This window comes from Macaca thibetana, chromosome 2 (genome assembly GCF_024542745.1).
Source record: "Macaca thibetana thibetana isolate TM-01 chromosome 2, ASM2454274v1, whole genome shotgun sequence".
NCBI lineage: Eukaryota > Metazoa > Chordata > Mammalia > Primates > Cercopithecidae > Macaca > Macaca thibetana.
In genome coordinates, this window is record NC_065579.1 from 90,654,148 (window position 1) to 90,675,331 (window position 21,184).

General features: G+C 42.6%; 1 protein-coding gene across 1 annotated transcript; it reads right to left on the minus strand.

The window, feature by feature from the left end:
* Positions 1–6,288: 6,288 nt before the first annotated feature.
* On the minus strand, positions 6,289–20,673 carry LOC126948958 (neuroblastoma breakpoint family member 6-like). Its single transcript, XM_050781384.1, is given in 10 exon segments — positions 6,289–6,557; positions 10,355–10,592; positions 12,076–12,176; positions 12,342–12,442; positions 13,625–13,676; positions 14,717–14,931; positions 15,804–15,876; positions 16,906–17,120; positions 18,769–18,871; positions 20,436–20,673. Coding segments are annotated over 10 exon segments (1,503 nt in total). The 5' UTR covers positions 20,572–20,673.
* Positions 20,674–21,184: the final 511 nt, after the last annotated feature.

Here is a 21,184-nt window from a genome sequence, read left to right on the forward strand (position 1 = left end):
TTGCCTTGAGATTCATGAAGATGATGTTGACCTTGAGTAATACTAACTCAACTCGTTCCTGGGAACCCAGTTTGAGATACCTCAGCAGGGCTGTGGGCCCATGGAAGAGCATGACCAGCTGTGAGTCTTTGGGCAAATCACCTAATAACACCCCTTTATGCCAGTGTTTTTGATTGTAAAATAAGAAGAGGGGTTTGGAGTTCATGGACTCTAAGGCCTTCCGCTTCTGACTGTCTATGAGTATAAGAGTCCGACAGATGGAGCAGGACTTTAGAACTGTTTTGTACTGTGAATTACAGATGCTCTTTGAAGGAAAGAAATATCGATTCTAATGTTCTTTAGAAACTCTGGCAGGTATAAGCAGGACATGGTATAAGGAGGACATTGTATAAGCAGGACATGGACTGGAGCGTATGCTAAGTGAAAGCAGACAAATTCTATCTCCTTACCTGAGCAAATATTTTCTTGAAACTGCTTATGTATGTCAAAGAAGCCCACAACTTCAGCTACACAGCTTTTTGTATCAAAAGAACTCATACTTTTTGTAGCTTTTATTTCGCACTTAATTTAAAATGACTTTCAGCACTAAAATGCCTGGAAGATTTTACTCCAGACCTTTAAGGAAATGTTTAGTTTTTATGAAAAATGACAAGTCAGTGATTAAACTTCTCATGTCTTTGGTGTTTTGGCCCTAATAGTACTGGACAATACCATGACCACATGGAAACATATTTTTGGAAGCAAAACTTTAATGTTATACAATGTATGCTATAGAGAGCTAAGAAAATTTAAGGACTACTTGTTTTCTTTATTTTTTTTTTTCTTAATAAAATGGAATCCACTAGGTTGAAGACTCTTGATATCATGTGCCTATCTAACCATGTTTTTGTTTTATAAATTAGAATAAAATCTAGTTGTGATCATGGTTATCAAATGGGTTTGTTTGGAAAGCTACATCTTTTTTGTGAAATGTTTTTTAAATCAGAGTAACCATAAACTGATTCATTCAGCTTTTCATTAGTTTGTTTTGTTCTTGGCTATAATACTTGTGACTCATGAAGAATTACGTTGACAAACAGGATAAATTCTACATGCATTTTATTTCCTAGTGAGTTGTATAAACTTTATTTTTGTTGAAGGTTGTATGTTAAATCAATATTACATTCTTATACTTGATTTGCGGTTTTAGGTATTTTCATCAGGTGGAAAAGCTACTTTTCGTGGCTTATTTTTATTCTTTCCCTAATTCCAACAGTAGTTGATATCTGGAAAAAAGAAAAAGAAAACCAAGTAAGTCCTTGTCAGGTCCTGCTGACTGCTGAGTCTGGAGGGATTGCGAAGTGGTGATACGCCCAGGGGCAAACTGAACTCCTGCAGAGAGGATAAGCTGAAGGGTGAGCTTCAGGCTTGCTAAAGGGGCAAATGCTATCCACAAGTTAGAAGAAAACATCCCCTAATTTACAGTCAGCCTGCAGTGCAGAATATAGGCACCCTGCCCTCACCCCACCAGCAGCTTGTAATATCAACCACTTTCCTCTTCATCCCCTTTGTCTGGAGCAAAGTGATATCTTTTTACACCTCCCTGTGAGGGTGTGCTCAGAATCAATCATGCACACTCGGGAACAGAGGACTTCAGGAAGGAGAGGACCCTCTGCAGAGAAACCCACCCCCTTATAACTTATGTCTCAGCCTTTTAGAGAGGAGTGGGTAGGCTATGAGAAGAACCCTACATGTGAGAGCCAGCAGGGACCTCAGACAACATCTAAGTCCAGTTCTGCCTTTAACAATAGAGGAGCCAGTGATGCCATGTGGCTAACATTTAACTAAGGTGACATGACTTGCCTACTGACAAGCCTGGAACTAGAACCCAAGCCTCAGGCTCTTTTCATAAAGTTTGGAGGAAGAGAGAGGAGATGCTTCAATCTGGAGGTCTCAACAGTCATTAGAGCCTGTTGGTGACCTTGGCTAGGACAGGAATAAGGTTTAACAGAGAAATATTGTAAGTGTTATCCAAAGGGGACCAGGAAAGAAAGGAAAAAGTAGAGACTCAAAGTGGAATTAACAAAGAGAGAGAGCAGGTATTGTAACCAAGGCCCAACTTATTGTCCCTAATTCTCTGAAATTGATTCCACACCTACTTACACTTTAAGTCATTTCTAGAAATATTCTCAATATCTAGACCAATGAATTTCAAAAGTGGAAATTGAAAAGGATTATATTTTTACTAGGTTCTCCTTCCCCTCCCAGTCTTTTTTTTCCCAATGTACTTTTATGGGAAAGATTTCTTTTTAGTATTTTATGCCAGTTTCAAGAGTGGCATAAGGAAGTAGTGAATGTATACATTCACTTCCTGAGTTTCAGTTTGAATTTACTATTATGCTCTCTTCAGGGGAATGAGACTTAAGAGTTCTCTTAAAGGATTTTACTGAATTATAACAATTGACCAAAATAAAGTATTCATATTGTAGTGCTGGACCCATTAGTGAACTGTGAAATTAATGTGGGGAAATGCAAACTGCATGTTTTATTTTACAAGTTAAAAGGAAAATACTAAGTTTCATTATGTGTTATAAAAGGAGAAACTGTTTTCTGCATGCTTTGTTTAAATGTATTAATTATTTCTTATTTTATCTTGTATTCAAAAGAGTTTGAGCAAGAGTGCTTCAAGTAAAGATGTCTAATCCACCCATTTTCTCTTTTTTTTTCTTGTTTTTTTTTAACCATGTTATACAAACGGTATTGTTGAGATGAGAACACAAATCTCATCAATGACTGATGGATATTTAGCCTTTTCTAAGAAGTAGTCACACATCTGGGGCACTTCCATGTTGATAACCTGAGATCATAGTAGATCAAAAGTCCTAGTCATCTTTAGCTGTGTATTAGAATCACATGGGAGCTTTTGAAAGCTAGTGATGCCCAAACCATGCCCAGAACAGTTAAGTGAGAATCTCAAGGTGTCAGTTCAAGGATTTCATGTTAAATGAAATCTCACCAGGTGCTTATTGCATGGCAGCAGGATTTAGAGATACCGAATGTAGCAGCCCAATTCCCCATCATTTTCTTTCCATTCTCCATTTCTCTCACAATTAGCTTCATTCTCAGTGGCTCTATGGACTTTATTCTTCCTTCTAATTATTTCAGTTAAATTACTCTCTTGTCAACTGGGCTAATCCAAGACACAGATTGTCCTCTATTATTGTCTACCATCCTGGGTATTCATAAAGCTGGACCCTAGACTCACTTTGCCCAAAGTTGGATTATAAAATGCTCATTTATGTTTCCTGGCCTCAAAATTCACCTGAGTTGCATTTAAATCAGAAATTTTTAAAGGGAGATTAGGATGCACCTCATGATCTGTGCAGTTCTGAAGTTCTGCCCTCTGCATCTACTTTTGGACTGATTTCCCTTTAGGGTGCCATAAATGTCCTCCAGTTTATGTCAGCTCAAATGAGTCCATGAGGTGCAGACACTGAGTCCCTGAAAACTCCATTCACGTTGGCACTAGGCTGCATATCTGACTAAAGGGTGAAGACAAACATGACTCCAGGCCAATAGAGAATGCCCACCTGTCACCCAGGTTCTAATTTAATTTCTAATTGGACTTCTTTGTGCTCAGTTTTAGCACTTCTCATTCACATGTATAAGGTGAGGATTAAGGATTGATTTCGTTGGGTTGCTCAGAATCAGACCCAAGAGGAAAGTCTACGTGTAAATGATGTATTAAGGCAATGCTCCCTCCAGAAAGAAGCAATGGAGTTTGGGGAAGGAAAAGCAAATATGCCAAAAAAAAAAAAAAAAAAAAAAAGTGTGTGATTTCAGGCAAAGGACTGCTGTTCAGCAGCTTAACATATGCTCTTTGGATCAGGAGAGTGGAACCAGTCTCTCCTGTTGCCATGAGAGGGACTATCAGGACAACAACAGCAGGAACAGAGTAGAGTTCAGAGAGCAAACAGGAGATGAGGATGGGAGGGCTTGGCAGGGTGGCAGCCCATGGGACACAGAAGTAAGACCAAAAAAATGTATTGGGAGAATGAGCTGTCATCATAGACAGATAAATAAGGAATGAGTGCATCAAAGAGCCATTGACGTGATTACCTCTGTACCTTAAGCTTGAAGGCAAGGGAATCTGCATGCCAGTCTGAACTTGCTCAACAGCAGTTTTCTTTTGATAATCTGTTTCAGGACACTTGAGGCATGGACGTGGCCAATGACTTGACACCCATGCGTGTTGTCAGCTGGACCTTCGAGATCATCACCCTCCAGTTGGGGAGGGTTCTTCATTCCAAGGGAAGGCTCCAAACCCAGCTCTGAAAATAAAACCACAGCCATCAAGATCCACTATTATCCACGATCTTACTGTGACTTACTCTTCTACCCAAGAGGAGTATCAAAGAAAGTAGCTCTAGACATGAACATCCAAGAGGTAAGGTGAAGCCAGTAGAGACACTTTGATTTTTATTGCTGTTGATTTTTCTTACATTAATGATAAGATTACTGGAAGACAAAGGTGCCCCCAATTGATAAAAATATTCAAGAAAAATTAAATTAATGAACACAAAGAGCTCCCGGGGTATAAGGCAAAGGCAAGGAAATTATACGGGATATAGGCTGTGCTTTTTTAAAGGGGGAATTATAAAAATCAAGCAAAATTAAAATTAAAGGAACATGTCTTAAAAGAAAAGAACTATGGAAGACTAAACCTTGTGAATTTATAAAACTTGCATAAATATATATTTCATATATGTACACTCCATATAATATACAAACCAAATATATATAATGTATATGACAAATGATGTAAGTGTATATAACAATATATATTAACCTAATTGAATAATTACATAATCATGTTCCATATCTTAGGCGATATCTCCTAAGATATGGAACATAATATTATAATCATTATCCTGCTCTGCTGAAGTTGGAAAAACCAATTAGAAACATGAGAAGAATGAGATAGAAGGTGTACTGAAAAACAAATGACCTGTTAGACAGCAAGAAGAAATCACCAGGTGAAGGAGAATAAAACAAAAAGCAATCATTCTATCTTCTTGCCTGGAGCCTGGTTCATGTTCAGGACTCTGGGGAAAGTGAGCAAGAGAGACAGTGTCTGAAGCAGTAAGGTTAGTTCTGGTTGGAGCTGTTGGAATACATGGAGAAGTAAAAGAGAGACAGGAAGAAAGAAAAGAGGATTAAATACTACAAGTTATCATAGTACATGTCAGGAACTGTGCAGCTCCGACACTCAATGAGCACTTTCCATGAAACCTCTCCTTGGAGCCAGACTGGTGCTCATCACTTCACATGACCCTCACCGGCTCCTGAGGACATGCATTTCCTGATGTCTCAGATGGGGGCATCACCTGACAAAGGAGCACCACGCAGCCACAGAGGCTCCAGAAGGAGATAGTGAGAGGGACAGAGAGTAAGGATGAACACGACCCAGAGTGAAGAAAATCTGAGCAGAAGTGGATCCTTGTGAGAAGGAAACTGAGGACATAGCTGTGGAGATGAATGGAGATGGTGAACTAAATGGAGTATCATGAAAGAAACTGATTTGTACACTTTACATATGAAAGTTTCCCTTTATTTCAAGGAGAGTGTAAAAACAGAAAAAAAAAAAAAAAAAAAAAAGAAGCTGGGTATGTCAGGAGACTGATTTGTGGGACCAGAATTTCTAATTTTATTAAATGTGCCGAATATATTGCTATTGAAAGTGCCTAATGGGGGGGAAATTAGCTTAATAAGGGATGGTGAAGGAGAGAGAAGAAATTGGCAAATGAGACTTACTGAGAAAGCAAAGGAAGAGGGGTCCCTTAAAAGTAGAGATCTTAAAAATCGTTCTACCTCAGATGAAAAAACACATGTGAAGTCACATTCTGAGTGTTAATTTGCCAGAAAGATAAAAGAATTAGATAACATCTATTCATAGGTTTATTGAGCAATTCTTATTGAATACATCACTCTGGAAATTCTCATAATTAATGCTCTGAACAACGATTACAGGTAGATATCATTTCTGAGGAAACGAGATATTAATACCAAAAAGACAAATAACTTGGCCAAGGTGAACAACTGTAAGTGGCAAACCCAGGACCTGAGAGCAGATTTGTTCATAAACCCCAGGTCCTTACCCAGGACCTGAGAGCAGATTTGTTCATAAACCCCAGGTCCTTACTCACTTCACTATGTTAGAGCAACGTGGATTTCAAGTTGACCCTCAGTGAGCATGCAGAGCCCCCCTTGTCTCCTCCACCCACAACACCATGACAGCCAGCACCTGGATTAGAGTTTCCTATTCCCGTTTCCTTCCCTGCCTTGGAAGGGCCATTGGTTCCCAGAATCAGTTTTGGCTGTGAAGGTCCAGGTGGTGGAAGAAGGGCCCTGCCTGGCCATGCTATAGCCATAATCAAACCATTGATCCAGCTGCAATTGCACACAACTGAGCACCAGGGTGCTTGGCTCCAGCTGCGCATGTGAAGATTGCACCTCTGACAGGTGGTGGCTCAAGTCTCCACTCCAAGGCCCTTGGGGACAGGCCTCCTGGGTGGGAACTGAAAGGAGAAGGGGGTTTAGTAGGAACAATTTCAGTTTCCCCTTTGCTAAGCATTCCCAAAACACCCATCTCTGAAGTCCCTGCCTCTCCATAAAATGACCCAGTGCACCCAGTGACCCAGGGCATGAAGACAGACATCATGTAAACAAAGGCGATGTCACCTTTCATGTCTGTGACTGGGGATGCTGAGACCACAGGTTCCCAGGCTAGAGTACCCATTTACTGAAAAACCCCCACTTGACCCCTGAGGCTCTGGATTGTCTAACAAGGTCATGCCTATTATTCATTATTATTCATCTTTTCCCTGCACCCTAGAGTGATAGTTTTAGAGAGCTTCCAGAACACAGGAGAGGAAGAGTTGTTTATCTAAACACATAGGAGAAGAAGAACAGCGGAATATTTAGAGCCTCGAGGCTTTGGGAGGGAGTGACGTAAAAGGGAGTTGGAATATTAAATACCAAATACTAAGTGAGGTGAACTTTTCAGGGTCCTAGGGCATTTTGAATTTCCTGTTGCCTGCAATAGTTTTACCACCTCCACACACATATACATTCTATTGCCATACAGTGGTTATTAGCAGCCTTAAGCAATGTAATACAGGAACCAGTCCCTTTATGAAAATTTAGGGGCCAGAAGTGCTACAGATCAGAATTTGTGGTTCTTTATGGAGGTAACACAATGCTCAATCTTCATATTACCCATTTTTCCAGTGGGATCGGGGCTGTATTCCCTGATAAAAATTATTTATATTTCCATAGAGAGAAAAACACACATTCTCAGAGGGTGGCCTAATGAGAGACTTCGAATGGCCTCCGCCAATCCAAGGTCAGCCTAGGAAGGGGACGGAGCCCTCAGGACCTGCTCCACATTGCTGTGGAGCTCCTCCCTCTCCTCCCTCTACACATCCTCATTCTCACCAAGGTTTCCTTAAGTTTTTCGTAAAATGTCTTTCACGTATCTACTCTACTTCATCTTCCTGAGAGCAGTTATATCAGACTCTCATCACTCATTCTTGGCTTCATACAGTCTCCCTAACTGCCTTCTCTGATTCTGCCATCTCTACACTGGCAATTGAATCAACGGTTTTATCACCCTGTTCTTATCACATTCCCGCTCACTTCTGAAAACTTTCTCTCCATTGCGCACTACATGACTCTCACCCCCGACCCTGCCTTTGTTCTCCTTCTAACTTCTGGCCCGTATTCTCATCCAATATCCCTTCCTACTACTCCCTCATACAAATTCTCCGCTGGAGTCAGGATGGCCCCTCACTGGCCCCAGCTCTGCACTGGGTGCCTCCAGGCCTCTGGTCTTTGTCCACAAGCCCTACTCTCAGCTTGGTGTGACCTCCGTAGTTACTCAGGGACACAGTTTTCTAATCATCACCCATCAGTCACTGAGGACATCTTTAAGATTCCATGATAGTCTATATTGGGCTGATGGGGAAAACATCCTGAAACAGCAAATCTGGTTGGTAAAGACTGTTCAAACCCAGGTCTCCCCATTCTTGTCCTCTGCATTTGGACAGGAATCAAGCTCTAGGAATGTTTTTAGTCATCACTACTTAACTTCATCATGTCATTTTATCATTCTTTTTCAGACTACCAAATCTTATTAAACTTATACTTTGAATATTCTTAGAATTTTCTCAAACTTCTGAAGTACTGTATATTTTATTAGTTGGGCAGGTAGGGAAAAGCCGCCAATAAAAGATCAAGTTATAATTTAGGTTGTCTTCTCACTGATTCTACCAACGTTTTCCCTGCAGAGAGAGGATGCAGCGGAGCTGACCTCCTGTGTCACTGCTGCTGGGGTCAAGGCTTTCCCCTATACACACTATTCACGCATAGTGTGTGAACCCACACAAAGGATGCATCCTTGTACAATCTGGATAGTGCCTTCATTCATCCCAATCATCTGCAAAGAAGCATTTGGCCTCTCTGGCCCATGTTTCATGATGCCCTGGCAGGGCCGTCCCACATTGCACACATCTCACTTCTGAGACATGTGTCTGAGCATTTCCCTTCCTCCTCATGGGAGCCCCGTCTTGGCTGGAGTGTTTCTGAGGCAGAGCCCCGCAGCTTTACCAGGACAGCCCAGTTCAGAGCAGAACCTCTGAGGACAGTGGGTGGAGGAGAGCAGGACCTTTCAGCTCCTGATTGACTTTCCAGGGAGAGCCTCCTGGAGCTGGAGCTTCCCCTTTAGGGATTGGAGGAGGCGCTGGCTCTGGGGACAGACAAAGTGCACAAGGTTTTCTTTCTTAGGGAATCTGTGCCAGGGCTACCAGAGTTCTTTGTACCAGACTGGAAGCTTTTCTGTTTAAGCTTGAAAGTATTTCAAAACGATTTGCTACAAAAGGAAAAAGGGTAAGCACCCATCTAAGCTCAGCCCCTGAAAGAAGCCACTGCAGAGAAGTAGATGGAGACTGGGCTGTGGAATAGGGCAGACACTGGGCCATGGTCCCACCAATACTAGTCAGGCCATCACCTACGGGGCAAGTGAGGGATCTTGCTGAGCCTCAACACAGTCTTCAGCTCTAACACGGAGATGCCACCACCTACTTGGGAGTGTCCCTTGAGCACTGAATGGGCCAGAGACAAGCGTAGACAGAGCTCACTTGGCAAGGAGCATGGCACACAACAGAGACAAGGTAAATGCATATTTTTGTCTGTTTCATGAATCCCTGTGATCCTGAGAAAAGTCTTTGCTTCTCTGAACCTCAAGGAGAAATGGAAAACAGGAAACCGAATGGTCCTAGCACAAAAGACACTTACCCACCGAAATAGTATCCAAGACCAATATTTTAATTGCTAATTTCATTAGAATATAATGAGATATATCGGAGAGTATCACAGAGTTACTTGCTCCTACCACAAGATGATTTTATGGGTAAAATGCTCAAAAATCCGCATGCAACTCTCAGAACGCCAAAAAAATCTAATGAGTGGGAAGAAATGAAAATTGGATTTTTTTCTCCACACACCCTATGAAGTTGCTACCCCGTGGGACAGCCAGTCAAGAGGAAGGATCTCCTGGAGATCATGGGGATGGGAACCACATGGTTCCAACCACATGATGGATTTAGCTCATCAGTTAGGCCAGCACCTCATCAGGGACACTAGTTTTTGATGGCTTATGTGACATTATGACACTGAGACCAGACACATGATTGAAATTATAAACCCACACGTGGAAAAAAATCACCAGTGCTCCACAAAGAACAAAAGCCATGGCCATGCAGGCAGGATGGGACACTCGCTTGCTTCAGCTGGAGGGAAGCCACCTCAGAAGAAGTTGAGAATCTGGCCTGGGACATAGGAATCATGAAAACAGACCTCCAAAATAATTGGGCAAAACTGCCAGCACAAGTGGTTGACTAGAGAATAGTGAAGGGCACTGTCCAGGAAATGCAACTAGCAACATACTTTCACCAAAGAGAGATGTCTTATCTTAAAGAAGGAGGTCTTTCATACAAATGTCTTCAGCTGAGCTACAGATGGCCGAGTGTTTGCAATTGCCACTCACCTTTTCCCTTCTCAGGCCTGTCTTGATGCCCACATCCCACTCTTGTGAGAAAGGGCCTGGTGACAAAGGAGTCACCTAGGACAAGAGAAGAGGAAAGTTCCACGCATTGGATGTCTGTGTTTAAAACTGGATCCAAGAGCCAGATTCAAAACAATCTAAGTACAGGGATGTCATGTCTCAGTCTGCACAAATTGCAGGAAACAAAAAAATAGAGAGGCTGCTGGAAGGGAGACCAGTGGAGCTTTATGACCTTTGGGATGAAGTACTCACAGGCTGAATCCAGAGCACAGCAGGTGAGCTGTTCCTCCAATGAGCACAAGGTGCTATTGTAAGTCTGGTGGCAGTCACATAGGTCATATTCAATCGAAGGAGTCAAGTAACTTTCATCCAGTGAGTCCTCTGTGACACTGAGCTCTTTTACCTCCAGCAGCTGCCTGCTGGGCCTGGTGAGTGAAGAAGACTGAAGATAAACACCAGAGGGAAGCAAAACCACAGTGCCCAGCTGGCTCTAAAGGGAGGCCTACAGGAGGGGCCAGAGGAAGGAAAGGGCAGGCCCCTCAGAGAGATAGAACAATCCTTCCCCATCTGGGGCAGAAGAAAGAGAGCAGCAGAGGCTCAGTGCACTGGGTAGACAATGAGCTGAGGACGAAGGAGATGGAATGATCCCTGTACAAAACAGCCATGACACACAATGTACATGGAGGGACATCATGGTGCATTCAGCATTTTTGCATAAATTGTATTCATAGCAGCATGCAGTGGCCAAATGAACATGGGCTCTTGAGTTTTCCTAGACTCTTAGAGATATTGTATCCCCAACATCTCTTTTTCTCAATATTGTAGCAAGATATGAATTTTTTCATTCATTTTCATGCTGTGAAATACTTGCACACATGGTAATGCCAAAGCACAGACATCAGATGTGCATTAAACAAAAATGATAGAAAAGGGGACTGCAGAAAATATCTCTGATAGATCAGTTCAACTGAGTCAACTGAAGAGAGATTAGTACAATTGAGAGGAATTAATAAAGAAGGGGAAATACAAATACAGCTATACAATGAAAACAGGCAATTCTAATAACAAAAAATATTTCATGATTGGCTGAATAGATGGAACAAATATTCAGCACATTCTGATTTTTCCTGCATCCAGAGTCTCCAGATGTCCACTGAATTAACTGTCTGTAGTTCCTTGGAGTTATCTAGGGCCTGATGGGTCTTGGTCCTTCACATCCTCTTGGTCATGTTCAAGTTCTGTCAATAATTTCAGACAGGGAGAGACAAATTAAGCAGATTCTCCTACACCCATGAACAGTCCACCATCCAATCCTAACACAGAGCCATCAGTCTCCTCAGTGTGAGAACGGGACACTGTGAGAGAAATATTTCGGGAGGCCTGAGGTCCTGTCATGATAGAAATGCCTTGGATTTCCCTGAGCCTAGGGGTGAAATCTCCCTATTCTTGTAGATCATTATCTCAATACGATCTGTCCTGAGACTGTGCAAACAGGTAAGCAATATTTTTCATACCAATTCAAAGCAAATACGCCCAGATGTTTTCTAGAAAGGAAACTGCAATATGTAGCCTTCCCTCATCAAATACCAAGGTTGTTCACGGTTTACAGCATTTTAGATGCTGAAATTAGAAGGATGGAGGGAATCTATATACTCTTGAATCAAAATGAATCTCTGTGCTACACAGTAACAATGGCTATTTGGGCATCTAGGAGTGACAGTGGTCAGTCTTGCTTCCAGAAACATACCAGCAAGTCAATGGCCTGCTTAGCTACAACAAGCCAACATCAAAGACATAGAGAATGGGCCTGGGTTCAATGAAACCTTGGTATCATTTTCCACAGAAAGGTAGATAAAGATGCCACTGACCTTGGGCAGTCATAGAACCTCAAGGGACATGGTTGGGAAAAGAAATTTATAAGGAACACAATAATAGCTGGAAAGACAAATTGTATTCAAATTAAGACATCTCACAGACACCTCTTGGAAATATGCTGCACAGGTCGGTGTGAATTTGTCACATCTGTCTTGGGTCCAATATCTTGATAGTGGGCCCAGGATGACACAGGCATGGTCTGAGACAAGGAAGAGAGCAGAGCTCATTGACCCAACCCATGTTGGTGTTTCAAATTAAACTCTAGAATCTGATTCAAAACAACTCGTGCCCATGATTCCTGGGCACATTGATGACATCTCTAAGCCCAGTCTGGGGCTCAGGGTGCAAGGACTATGAAGTCTACCTGAGACATCACTTGGATGTTTATCACATTCACAGTGGAGCACTCCTCCCCCATCAAGAGCCAAGCAGACTTGCTGTTTCTCAAATGAGTACAAGGTGCTTCTGTAAGACAGATGGGAGCCAGACGGGTCAGTGGGAATCAATGGAGTCAAACAACATTCATCCCGTGGCTCTTGGAGGACTTCATGCTCTGCCACCTGTGGCACCTCCTTGCTGAGACTGATGGGGTAGGAAGGTCTAAGGTTAAACCAAGGGGGCCGGGGACTACAGACTCCTAGATGGATTTGACAGAAGACATAAGGCAACAGTTGCAGAAAGCAAAGGGGCTGACCCAATAAAAGGTACAAATTATTCTCTTCATGGTGGGACAGAGTGTGGCTGCCGTGGGATGGTGAGAGAAAGAGAAAGAGAGATAGAGATGGCTCATGTTCAGTGAATTGCCCAGATTAGAAGCTCATGAGAAAGAAGAAGCAACATATTTTGACATAATATGGAGTTGGGGTTTTATTCAATTTTCTTCTCTTGTGATCAGATACTTGCCAACAAGTTGACACCTAACAGGGTGTATCTCAGCCTGGATTTAACCACATGGAAGAGGACAGGTGATATCAAAAAATCCATGAGTTTGGTGAGTTCATTTGGGTCAACTGATTGCAGGATACTATGCTTGAGAGGGATTAAGCAATTGAAAGCAGGCTAAGGCAGGAGTATCACTTGAGCCAGGAAGGTCAAAGCTGCAGTGAGTCTTGATAGTACCACTGTACTCCACCTGGATGACCGAGTGAAACCCTGTCAGAAAAAAAGAAAGAAAGAGAAAGAAGGAAAGAAGGAAAGAGAGAGAAAGGAAAGGAAAGGAAAGGAAAGGAAAAGGAAAAGGAAATGGAAAGGAAAAGGGAAAGGAAGGGAAGGGAAGGGAGAGGAGAGGAGAGGAGAGAAATGGAAAGGAAAGGAAAAGAAAGGAATGGAATGAAAATGAAAGGAAAGGAAGAAAGAGGAAAGGAAAGCAGGAAGACAGGAGAGAGAGAGAGAGAGATAGAAAGAAAAAAGAAAGAAAGAAAGAAAAAAGAGAAGAGGAAGAAAAAGAAAGAAAGAGAAAGAAAGAAAGAAAGAAAGAGAGAGATTGAAATGTATATGAGTACCACAAGAAAAAAGAAAACATTGTTCAAAAGAATAATTTGTAGTCAACTGAATGTATAAAATAGTCCTATTCATAAACTCCTATGTTTCCCTGATGTCATCCTCCAGATGCCACTATTGAACAACCAGCTCACAAATCAGAGTTACCTGGGGGACACTGACTGTTTCCCTTCCTCTTCCTCATTATCATTTTGATTTTCTGCAAATAAATTCAGAAGAGAGGATCACATTAAGCAAATCATACTCCACACATGACCAAATTAGTGTCCAATCATAACACAAGGGTATTAACATTCTCAGCATAAGAATATGGTATTCTTACAGAAAAGCTCTAGGATGCCCTAGATTAAGTCTTGGAAGAAGTAGATGAACCTGCTGTCCAGGCCCATGGGGCAGAATCTTCCTCTTCTGGTACATCATAATTGCATATCCTCTGGCCTGTGTCTGTTAGGCAGTTAAAAAAAAACTTTTTCCCCAAGATCTTCAGGAATTTGATTAACTACTTTCTAGAAGTGTCGCTGCAATATTGACTTGTCTCAGTAGATGTCATGGTTGTTGAATGTTTAGAGGAATTTATACACAAGTCTGAACTGAAGGATAAATTCTAAAAACCCTCTCATAATAAAAGATTATACGGTGTTACACAGAAAAATTGGCCATTAGTAGGGTGGAGAACTCAGGCCTCAGCCTTGCTTTATGGAAACTTGTAAGCAAGATAAAGATAGAAGTGTTTATGTCCGGGTTTTGAGGTGGCTGCTAAGCTAAGATAAGCCAACTTAAAGGAGAATAGAGACTGCAGCTGAGAGCAATAAAACTAAGGTAACGACATCTCCAAATCTATAGGCAAGGCGGCCAATGACCTTTGACAGGCATAGATACTCCAAGGACATTGTTCGGGGACACAAATTACATCACTACAGGAGAAAAAAGACATTGGATCCAAGATAGGAGAAATCTGACAGATACCTGACAGATGCCTCCTCTATACCTCCTGTACACAGGTGGGTATGAGTTTATCACACCTACCTGAGGTGCAATAACCTGACACTGGGGCCAGAGAGACTAAGGCATGACATGGGCTGAGGAGGAGAGGGGAGCCCCCTGACCCACCTGATATTTATGTTTAATACTTAATCCTACTTCCTGATTCAAACCAATATGTATCTATAGGCCCTGTCCTCAGAGTTGAACTTTCTCAGCCTAGGCAGAGGTACAAAGGACGAAGAATATAGAAGCTACCTGGGAGAATGTTTAGCACTTCCTCCTCTCCTTCGTAATGTGAAGATTCACTGCATACAACCAGAGCAAAGCTGACTTTCTCTTCCTCGGATGTGATTCTGGCACTCCTCTGAGGCCAGTGGGAGTCAGAAGGGTCATGACAAATTGAACAAGTGGCAGGATATTCCTCCAGTGAGTTCTGAGGGACTTCCTTTTCTTCAGTCTCCTGTACCTCCCTGATGAGCCAGGTGGTACAGAGATAACAGAGGTGACAGAAGATCAAACCAAGAGTGCTTAGACCCCAGGGAGTGCGAGCTGTTTTGTCAGGAGGCATAAGTGAGTGGTTCCAAAAACCAAAGGAGTGGTTCCCTTTAAGAGAGAAAAGGCAATCCTCCTCTCTCTGCAACAGAGTGTGGCTGCCATGGGGGCCTGAGAAGAAGAGAGCAGCTGGAGCCCATTGCACTGGGCAGGTAGGATCCAAGGAGGGAAGAGACTCAGCTATCTCTATATGGTGCAGATGTAACACACAGCACATGGAGAACCCCAACAGCTGCTACATCATGTGGCTCAGTTGGGTTGAATGTAACATACTGTGGCCAAGAAAATACACGCTGAGCCATTGTAGACTCCAGAGATGGTGTGACTTCTAGGCCTTCTTCTTCCAATATTGTGATTTGAAAAGCAAGTACTTTTGGTCTAGGTACTTTTCTTGGTGTTTTACTTTGCTAGTTACTTCCTAATTCCTCTCCTTGTTAACTCTTTGCTGTTTATCCTAACTAATAAGAACCTAATGATAACTGTGTAGGAAGCATATATGAAATTCCTCCTGATTTTCATAACAGAAGAGAACGGGTCTCTTCTGTATGTGCAGGAAATCCCCAAGGCTGACAAGTTCTCCTCAGGTCATGCTTCCAAGTACCACAAAGAAAATAGACAACCATGTCAACAGGGCTATTTCACTGTTGAATGCGTGCACTAAATCAATACAATCTGCAATTTTTTTCCTTGCATCTAGAATCCATGACAACCTGTACCTCTCTTGTCTTCTTTCTGAGGCCTTTTCCATATTTTACCTACCCATTACCAGCTCCTGATTATTCATTGTTACCTGGAGGCAAGTGGTCCTTGGACTTTTTCAACTTTCTCATCTTTAGCATCTTCATTCCCAACTTCATCATTTTCTGCAAACAAATGCAGTAATGTCCATTCAGATATTTCCCACTTCACCCATTGCAAACACAGTGAGCTATGTGAGCACAGAGACATGGACATCTATGTACAAGTCAGTGTTGCACTGAAAGCCCTCATGTTTCATCTTTAGCTCTCGCGTTTTTTGCCCTGGCAATGTGGTTCTGATCTGGAGAGCCAGCATGACATGGGAAAAAATTTAAAAGACCTTTTTCGCCTCATATCACTGGAGCCTTGTCCATCTTCCCTCTGGACTTCAGCAGCTGTCTTCCCCTTCTGGCCACAGATCTGATTCCCAGGCACAGACTCCACATCCCCTCACAGCTCTCACTAAAACCTATTTCTTTCTCTTAGGAGAGGACAAATAACCTGTCCTGCACCACTCGATACATCAGGGGACTTCACAGGCCCTCCAAGTAGCTTCTGCTGTATTGTCCTGGGAAATTCTCTCCATGAAGAGTGTTCTAGTCTTAACAACTTTCCTAACACCACATGCTACCACATCAACTACCTTATCTAATATCACACAGTGAGGGTCTTTGTCTTATTTTGAAACACGCTTATGTGTGTTCCCACATTTGAATGCTGTATCTACCACACAGGAGATAATTCGTCTCCATTTCCAGTTAGACATCCAGGAAGGATAAATTGCTGGCCCACAGTTACTAAGACATTGCTGAGCATAGAGCCTGGGAACATCCATTCTTAGTCCAGGGCTCTCTCCACTCTAACAAGCTGCCTCCTGTCACATCCTCCTTCCTGTCCTTTAAAACTGGATGGATGCTGCTTCTTGCTCCAAAGGCCTGTTCCGTCAAGGAGGAAGGAGGCTTTTGCCGTACTGTGACCTCCAACCCCTGGCTTTCTCATCTCTTTTCCTACACAGGAAGTCCTGGTCATGTCATGGCACTAATGCTTAGTGGAAAGAAAGACCACCAATAAAATTGTCATTGTGCAGGTGTGGAGGTCTGGAGTCTTCTCATAAGCCTAGGACTTTGCATTATCAGGGCCCGTGACTACCTTACCTGGGCTGAGCTTGCGGACAAGGCACTATGCCAGCCTGCGCCCCTCAGCCAGCTGCTCTCGGAGGTCCTGCCCCTGGTGGTTGTCAGGGTCATCATCAGTGAGAAGGGCCTTGAGATGCTGACTGAGTAAGAGGGAGGCCTCTCTCCCTTCCCGTAACTTCTTCCTCAACTGGGTCAGCTCTAGTGCCTGAGAGTGAACTAAGGCTTTGTATCGCCTAAGGTGGGATAGTAGAGAAAATATAACAGTGGAGAGGGATCAGTGATCAGTTCAAAGAACTGCAACAGAGATTTCTGTGAGAATATCCTCAAGAAGCCCTCCAGGCAGAATTTTAGAACAGTTTTGGGGAAATGGCTCTGACAAATAGAAAAAAAAAATTATTTTTTTGAGATGGAGTCTCACTCTGTCCCCCAGGCTGGAGTGCAGTGATGCAATCTCAGCTCACTGCAACATCGACTTCCCAGGTTCAAGATATCCTCCTGCCTCAGCCTCCCATGTAACTAGGACTACAGGCACATGTCACCATGCCCGGCTAATTTTTGTGTTTTTATTAGAGACAGGGTTTCGACATGCTGACCAGGCTGGTCTCAAAATCCTGACCTCAAGTGATCCACCCTCCTCAGTCTACCAAAGTGCTGGCATTACAGGGGTGAGCCACCATGCCCAGCCGAAATACAATTTTTTACTAAAACCCCTCCTCTGTATTAGAGTGCTCCTATAAGATTCCTCAACATTCCATTCAACTTTTTGCCATGTAAAGAAAACTAGATGTCTTGCAAAATTTGTTTCAGAAAGTTGTCCCTTTCGTTCCTCATTTTGGTCATGAACATTTCCATGTAAAAATACACATAGCACAATATGCAGTGACTAGACACAAAGCCACACATAGAAATGTGGCCAAGTATAGCTGAGGTTATTCAGAGAGATGAAAGAATGAAGAATGACAGGGTCAACATAATAACATTCAAATGAATGAAAGAATGAGAAGGCAGTAAGTCAGAAGATGATTCTAAGGATAAAGAAAACGTGATACTTATTTACAATGAGTGCTATGCAGCCATAAAAAAGAATGAGATCCTGTCATTTGTGGCAACATGGATGGAACTGGAGGTCATTATGCAAAGTGAAATTAGCCAGGCAAAGAAAGACAAACATCACATGGTGTCACTTATTTGTGGGATCTAAGAATCGAAACAATTGAACTCATGGTGATAAAGAGTAGAAGGATAGTCACCAGAGGTGGGGAAGCATAATGGAAGCTGAGGTTATGGGGGTGGTTAATGTGTACAAAAAAATAGAATGACTAAGACCTAGCATTTGATAGCACAACAGTGTGATTATAGCTAATAATGTAATTGTACATTTAAAAATAACTAAAAGAGTATAATCGATTGTTTGTAACATAAACAACAAATTATTGAGGGGATAGACACCCCATTTTATGTGATGTCATTATTATCCATTGCATGCCTGTACCAAAATATCTCAGGCACTCCATAAATATGTACACCTACTATGTACCCACAAACATTAAAATAAAACGTTTAAAAAGAGAAAATGTAGTGGTGATTGCACAATATTTTGAGTATACTAAATGCTGAGTTGTTCACTTTCCTTTGGTTAATTTTGTGTTTTACAAATTTTGCCTCAATAGTTACTTGTTCTGAGTAACAATTGTAGCCCATAATTTACTAGCATTGTTGTTCTGTAATTGTTTTATAAATATTTGCACAATATGTGCCTGCTATGTAAATCGCTGCCCTTCTCCTGGCCCAGATTAGCTCTTATTTGTCCAGCTGAGCTGCCCCCGTCAGAGACTCACACACCTTCCACCTGCCTGCCCCACCACACAGAGCCTCCCTCACCTGAGCTCCTCAGCTTGTGTTGACTTCTCTGCCAGCTTCTCCTCCTTGAACTGCATCTTCTCCCCCAGCACAGATTCTGTGATGCCTTTGTGCTCCTCACACTCTGAGAAAAGACACACCTGTCTCGGTGGGAGGTTGGACATGTCGCTGCCTACAGGGGAGGAGTCAGGATCCACCCCAAGGACACAAGGATCCCCGGTACCAGGCTCTCGGCAGCACTTGATGCTGTCACTTACAGGTACCACAGTGTCTGGCAGGAGTAGCCTCCTCTTTAGGTTTCTTTAAAGCAGATGCTCTGTGCTACCATCGCTTCTCCTAGTGCAGCCAGCAAGAGCTTTGCCTTTTGGGCCTCAACAGAAGCGCCACAACTTTACCAACCTTCCAAATACAAGGCAGCTGATACGCCTTAATTTACAGATGAGAAAAGAGGAACTCAAAGGCACATGAAATAACTAGAAAACATGACTCAACTGGAATGAGGCAAAGTCAGAGTTCACATCCACTAAGATCTGACTCTGAATCCTGGGCCACTTTGCCAAGCCTTGCAGCCCCTCCTGTAAAACACTGAGCTGGAACATAAAGCAGTGATCTACTGTACCCTCGGGAAGGCTTCTAGAACTATGGGACTGATGGTTCCCTTGTATTGGGAATTTCAAGCACAAATATCACCAAGATTTTTTAAATCATATCTGGACACAATTTAGTAAAATATGAGGCATAAGACCATAAGGCCCTGAAAAAAAAAATGCCCAAATGCTAATAAAGTTTGTGTTAAATTAGAAATAGTAGAACAAATAACTAATAAATAGTTTTTACTCTGTGCCAAGGACTGTTCCAGGAGATTTACAAGAACGAGTTCCTGTAATTCACTGCAGCAATTTACAGAGGTAGGAATTATTATAGGACTCTATTAATAGATCAGGAGACTGAGACAAAGAAGATAAACAACTTGGACTGGAGACCAGGAGACTAGCCCAGGGTCCCTCCTCTCCACACTGCACTGCTACCTCAGCAGAGTCTTGAGCGCTCTCTTTCTTCCTCGTTAGGAATAAGAGCCTCTGCTCTGGGAAGCAGGACTTCCCTCTCAGCAGGGTCGTCCCTGCTCCTGATGCTGTCACTTGTGGATACCACAGGTTCTACTAAGAGCAGACTCCTCATTAAGGTCCTGGAAAGCAGGGACTGTGAACTATCACCATCTTTCCCCCAGTGTGGACCGCACAGGGCTTTGCCTATTGGGCCTCAATAGACGCTTAAATTGAAGAAAAGTTCATTAGTTTCAGACATTTACACCAACAGACTAAACGTTATTTGCCTGCAGGATTTTAAATGGCACAGAGAGGGTCCTAGTAAAAATGGTTTAGGCTGTTACTGAGAGAAACTGGAAGTTTTGTGTCTGCATCAGGCATCAATAATTGGGACTTTAACTCTAACCCCACCCGACACTTCACTGCAAATGTGGAAAAGTTGCTAAACACTTCGTGCCCAGTTTTTCAGTCCTCAGCAAAATGAGATTAAAATATCTATTTCTACTTTTCTGGGAGCATGGGAAGGATGAAGTTTATTTTGATGAAGAAAAGAGAGGAATCAGGTCTAAAGAGTGTTTAGTTTCTCAGAGAGAAGACAGTGATCACTTATCACTTTGGTGATAATGAGCCTGTAGAACTTACTGTATTTCTGTAACTGGTTGGTCAGACAGTAGGCAGGAGCTTCAGAGACAAGAAATTTCTCTTTGAGGTCTCGGAACTGCTGTTCGCTCATTTTCAGCTGTGAGCGCAATTCCTGGTTGATTTCTAGGATGTTCATTTCTGCTCTCTTACTGGACAAAGGGCTGACAGATTCTGCTACGCTGACGTTTGTGGCAGAAGAGGTAGAGCCAGTGACTGGGGAGAAGAAACTCAAACACAAGATGGGTTAAAAACTAGTGAAATCAAACAGGTTTAATCAGGACTGAGGGATGACAATAACTGGAATTCTTACCTTACTGTTCAGAAAAACTTGATCAACACCCAACACCTGAAAGTCTTTAACTGCCAAAAACAAAGTTTAAGGTGCCAGAGCTTGGAGCAGAAGGCACTGCCTGTAGCTCAGACTCTGAAGGGAGTGAGGGAAGTAGTGTCCAGTGGGTCAGGTAATGGTCTGCCATCACTATAAGAGAATTAGAAGGTGGCGATGTCACGGAATCTTGGAGCCCCTGCCTTCCACCTGCCTAGGCCATGCTGAAACACAAGGCCTCCTGATCTCCGCTGAGGGTCACCACTGATGGGGACACCTCCCTCAGCTGTCATTCTGGGTATTTGTGTACCCTTGTGATAATACAACAGACCTATCTCTTTCCCAATAAATCTAAGCATATTTCTCATTGTTCATCCCTTAAGTGTTTAAAATCATCAAGGCAGAAGTAATTTCTCAACAGGTT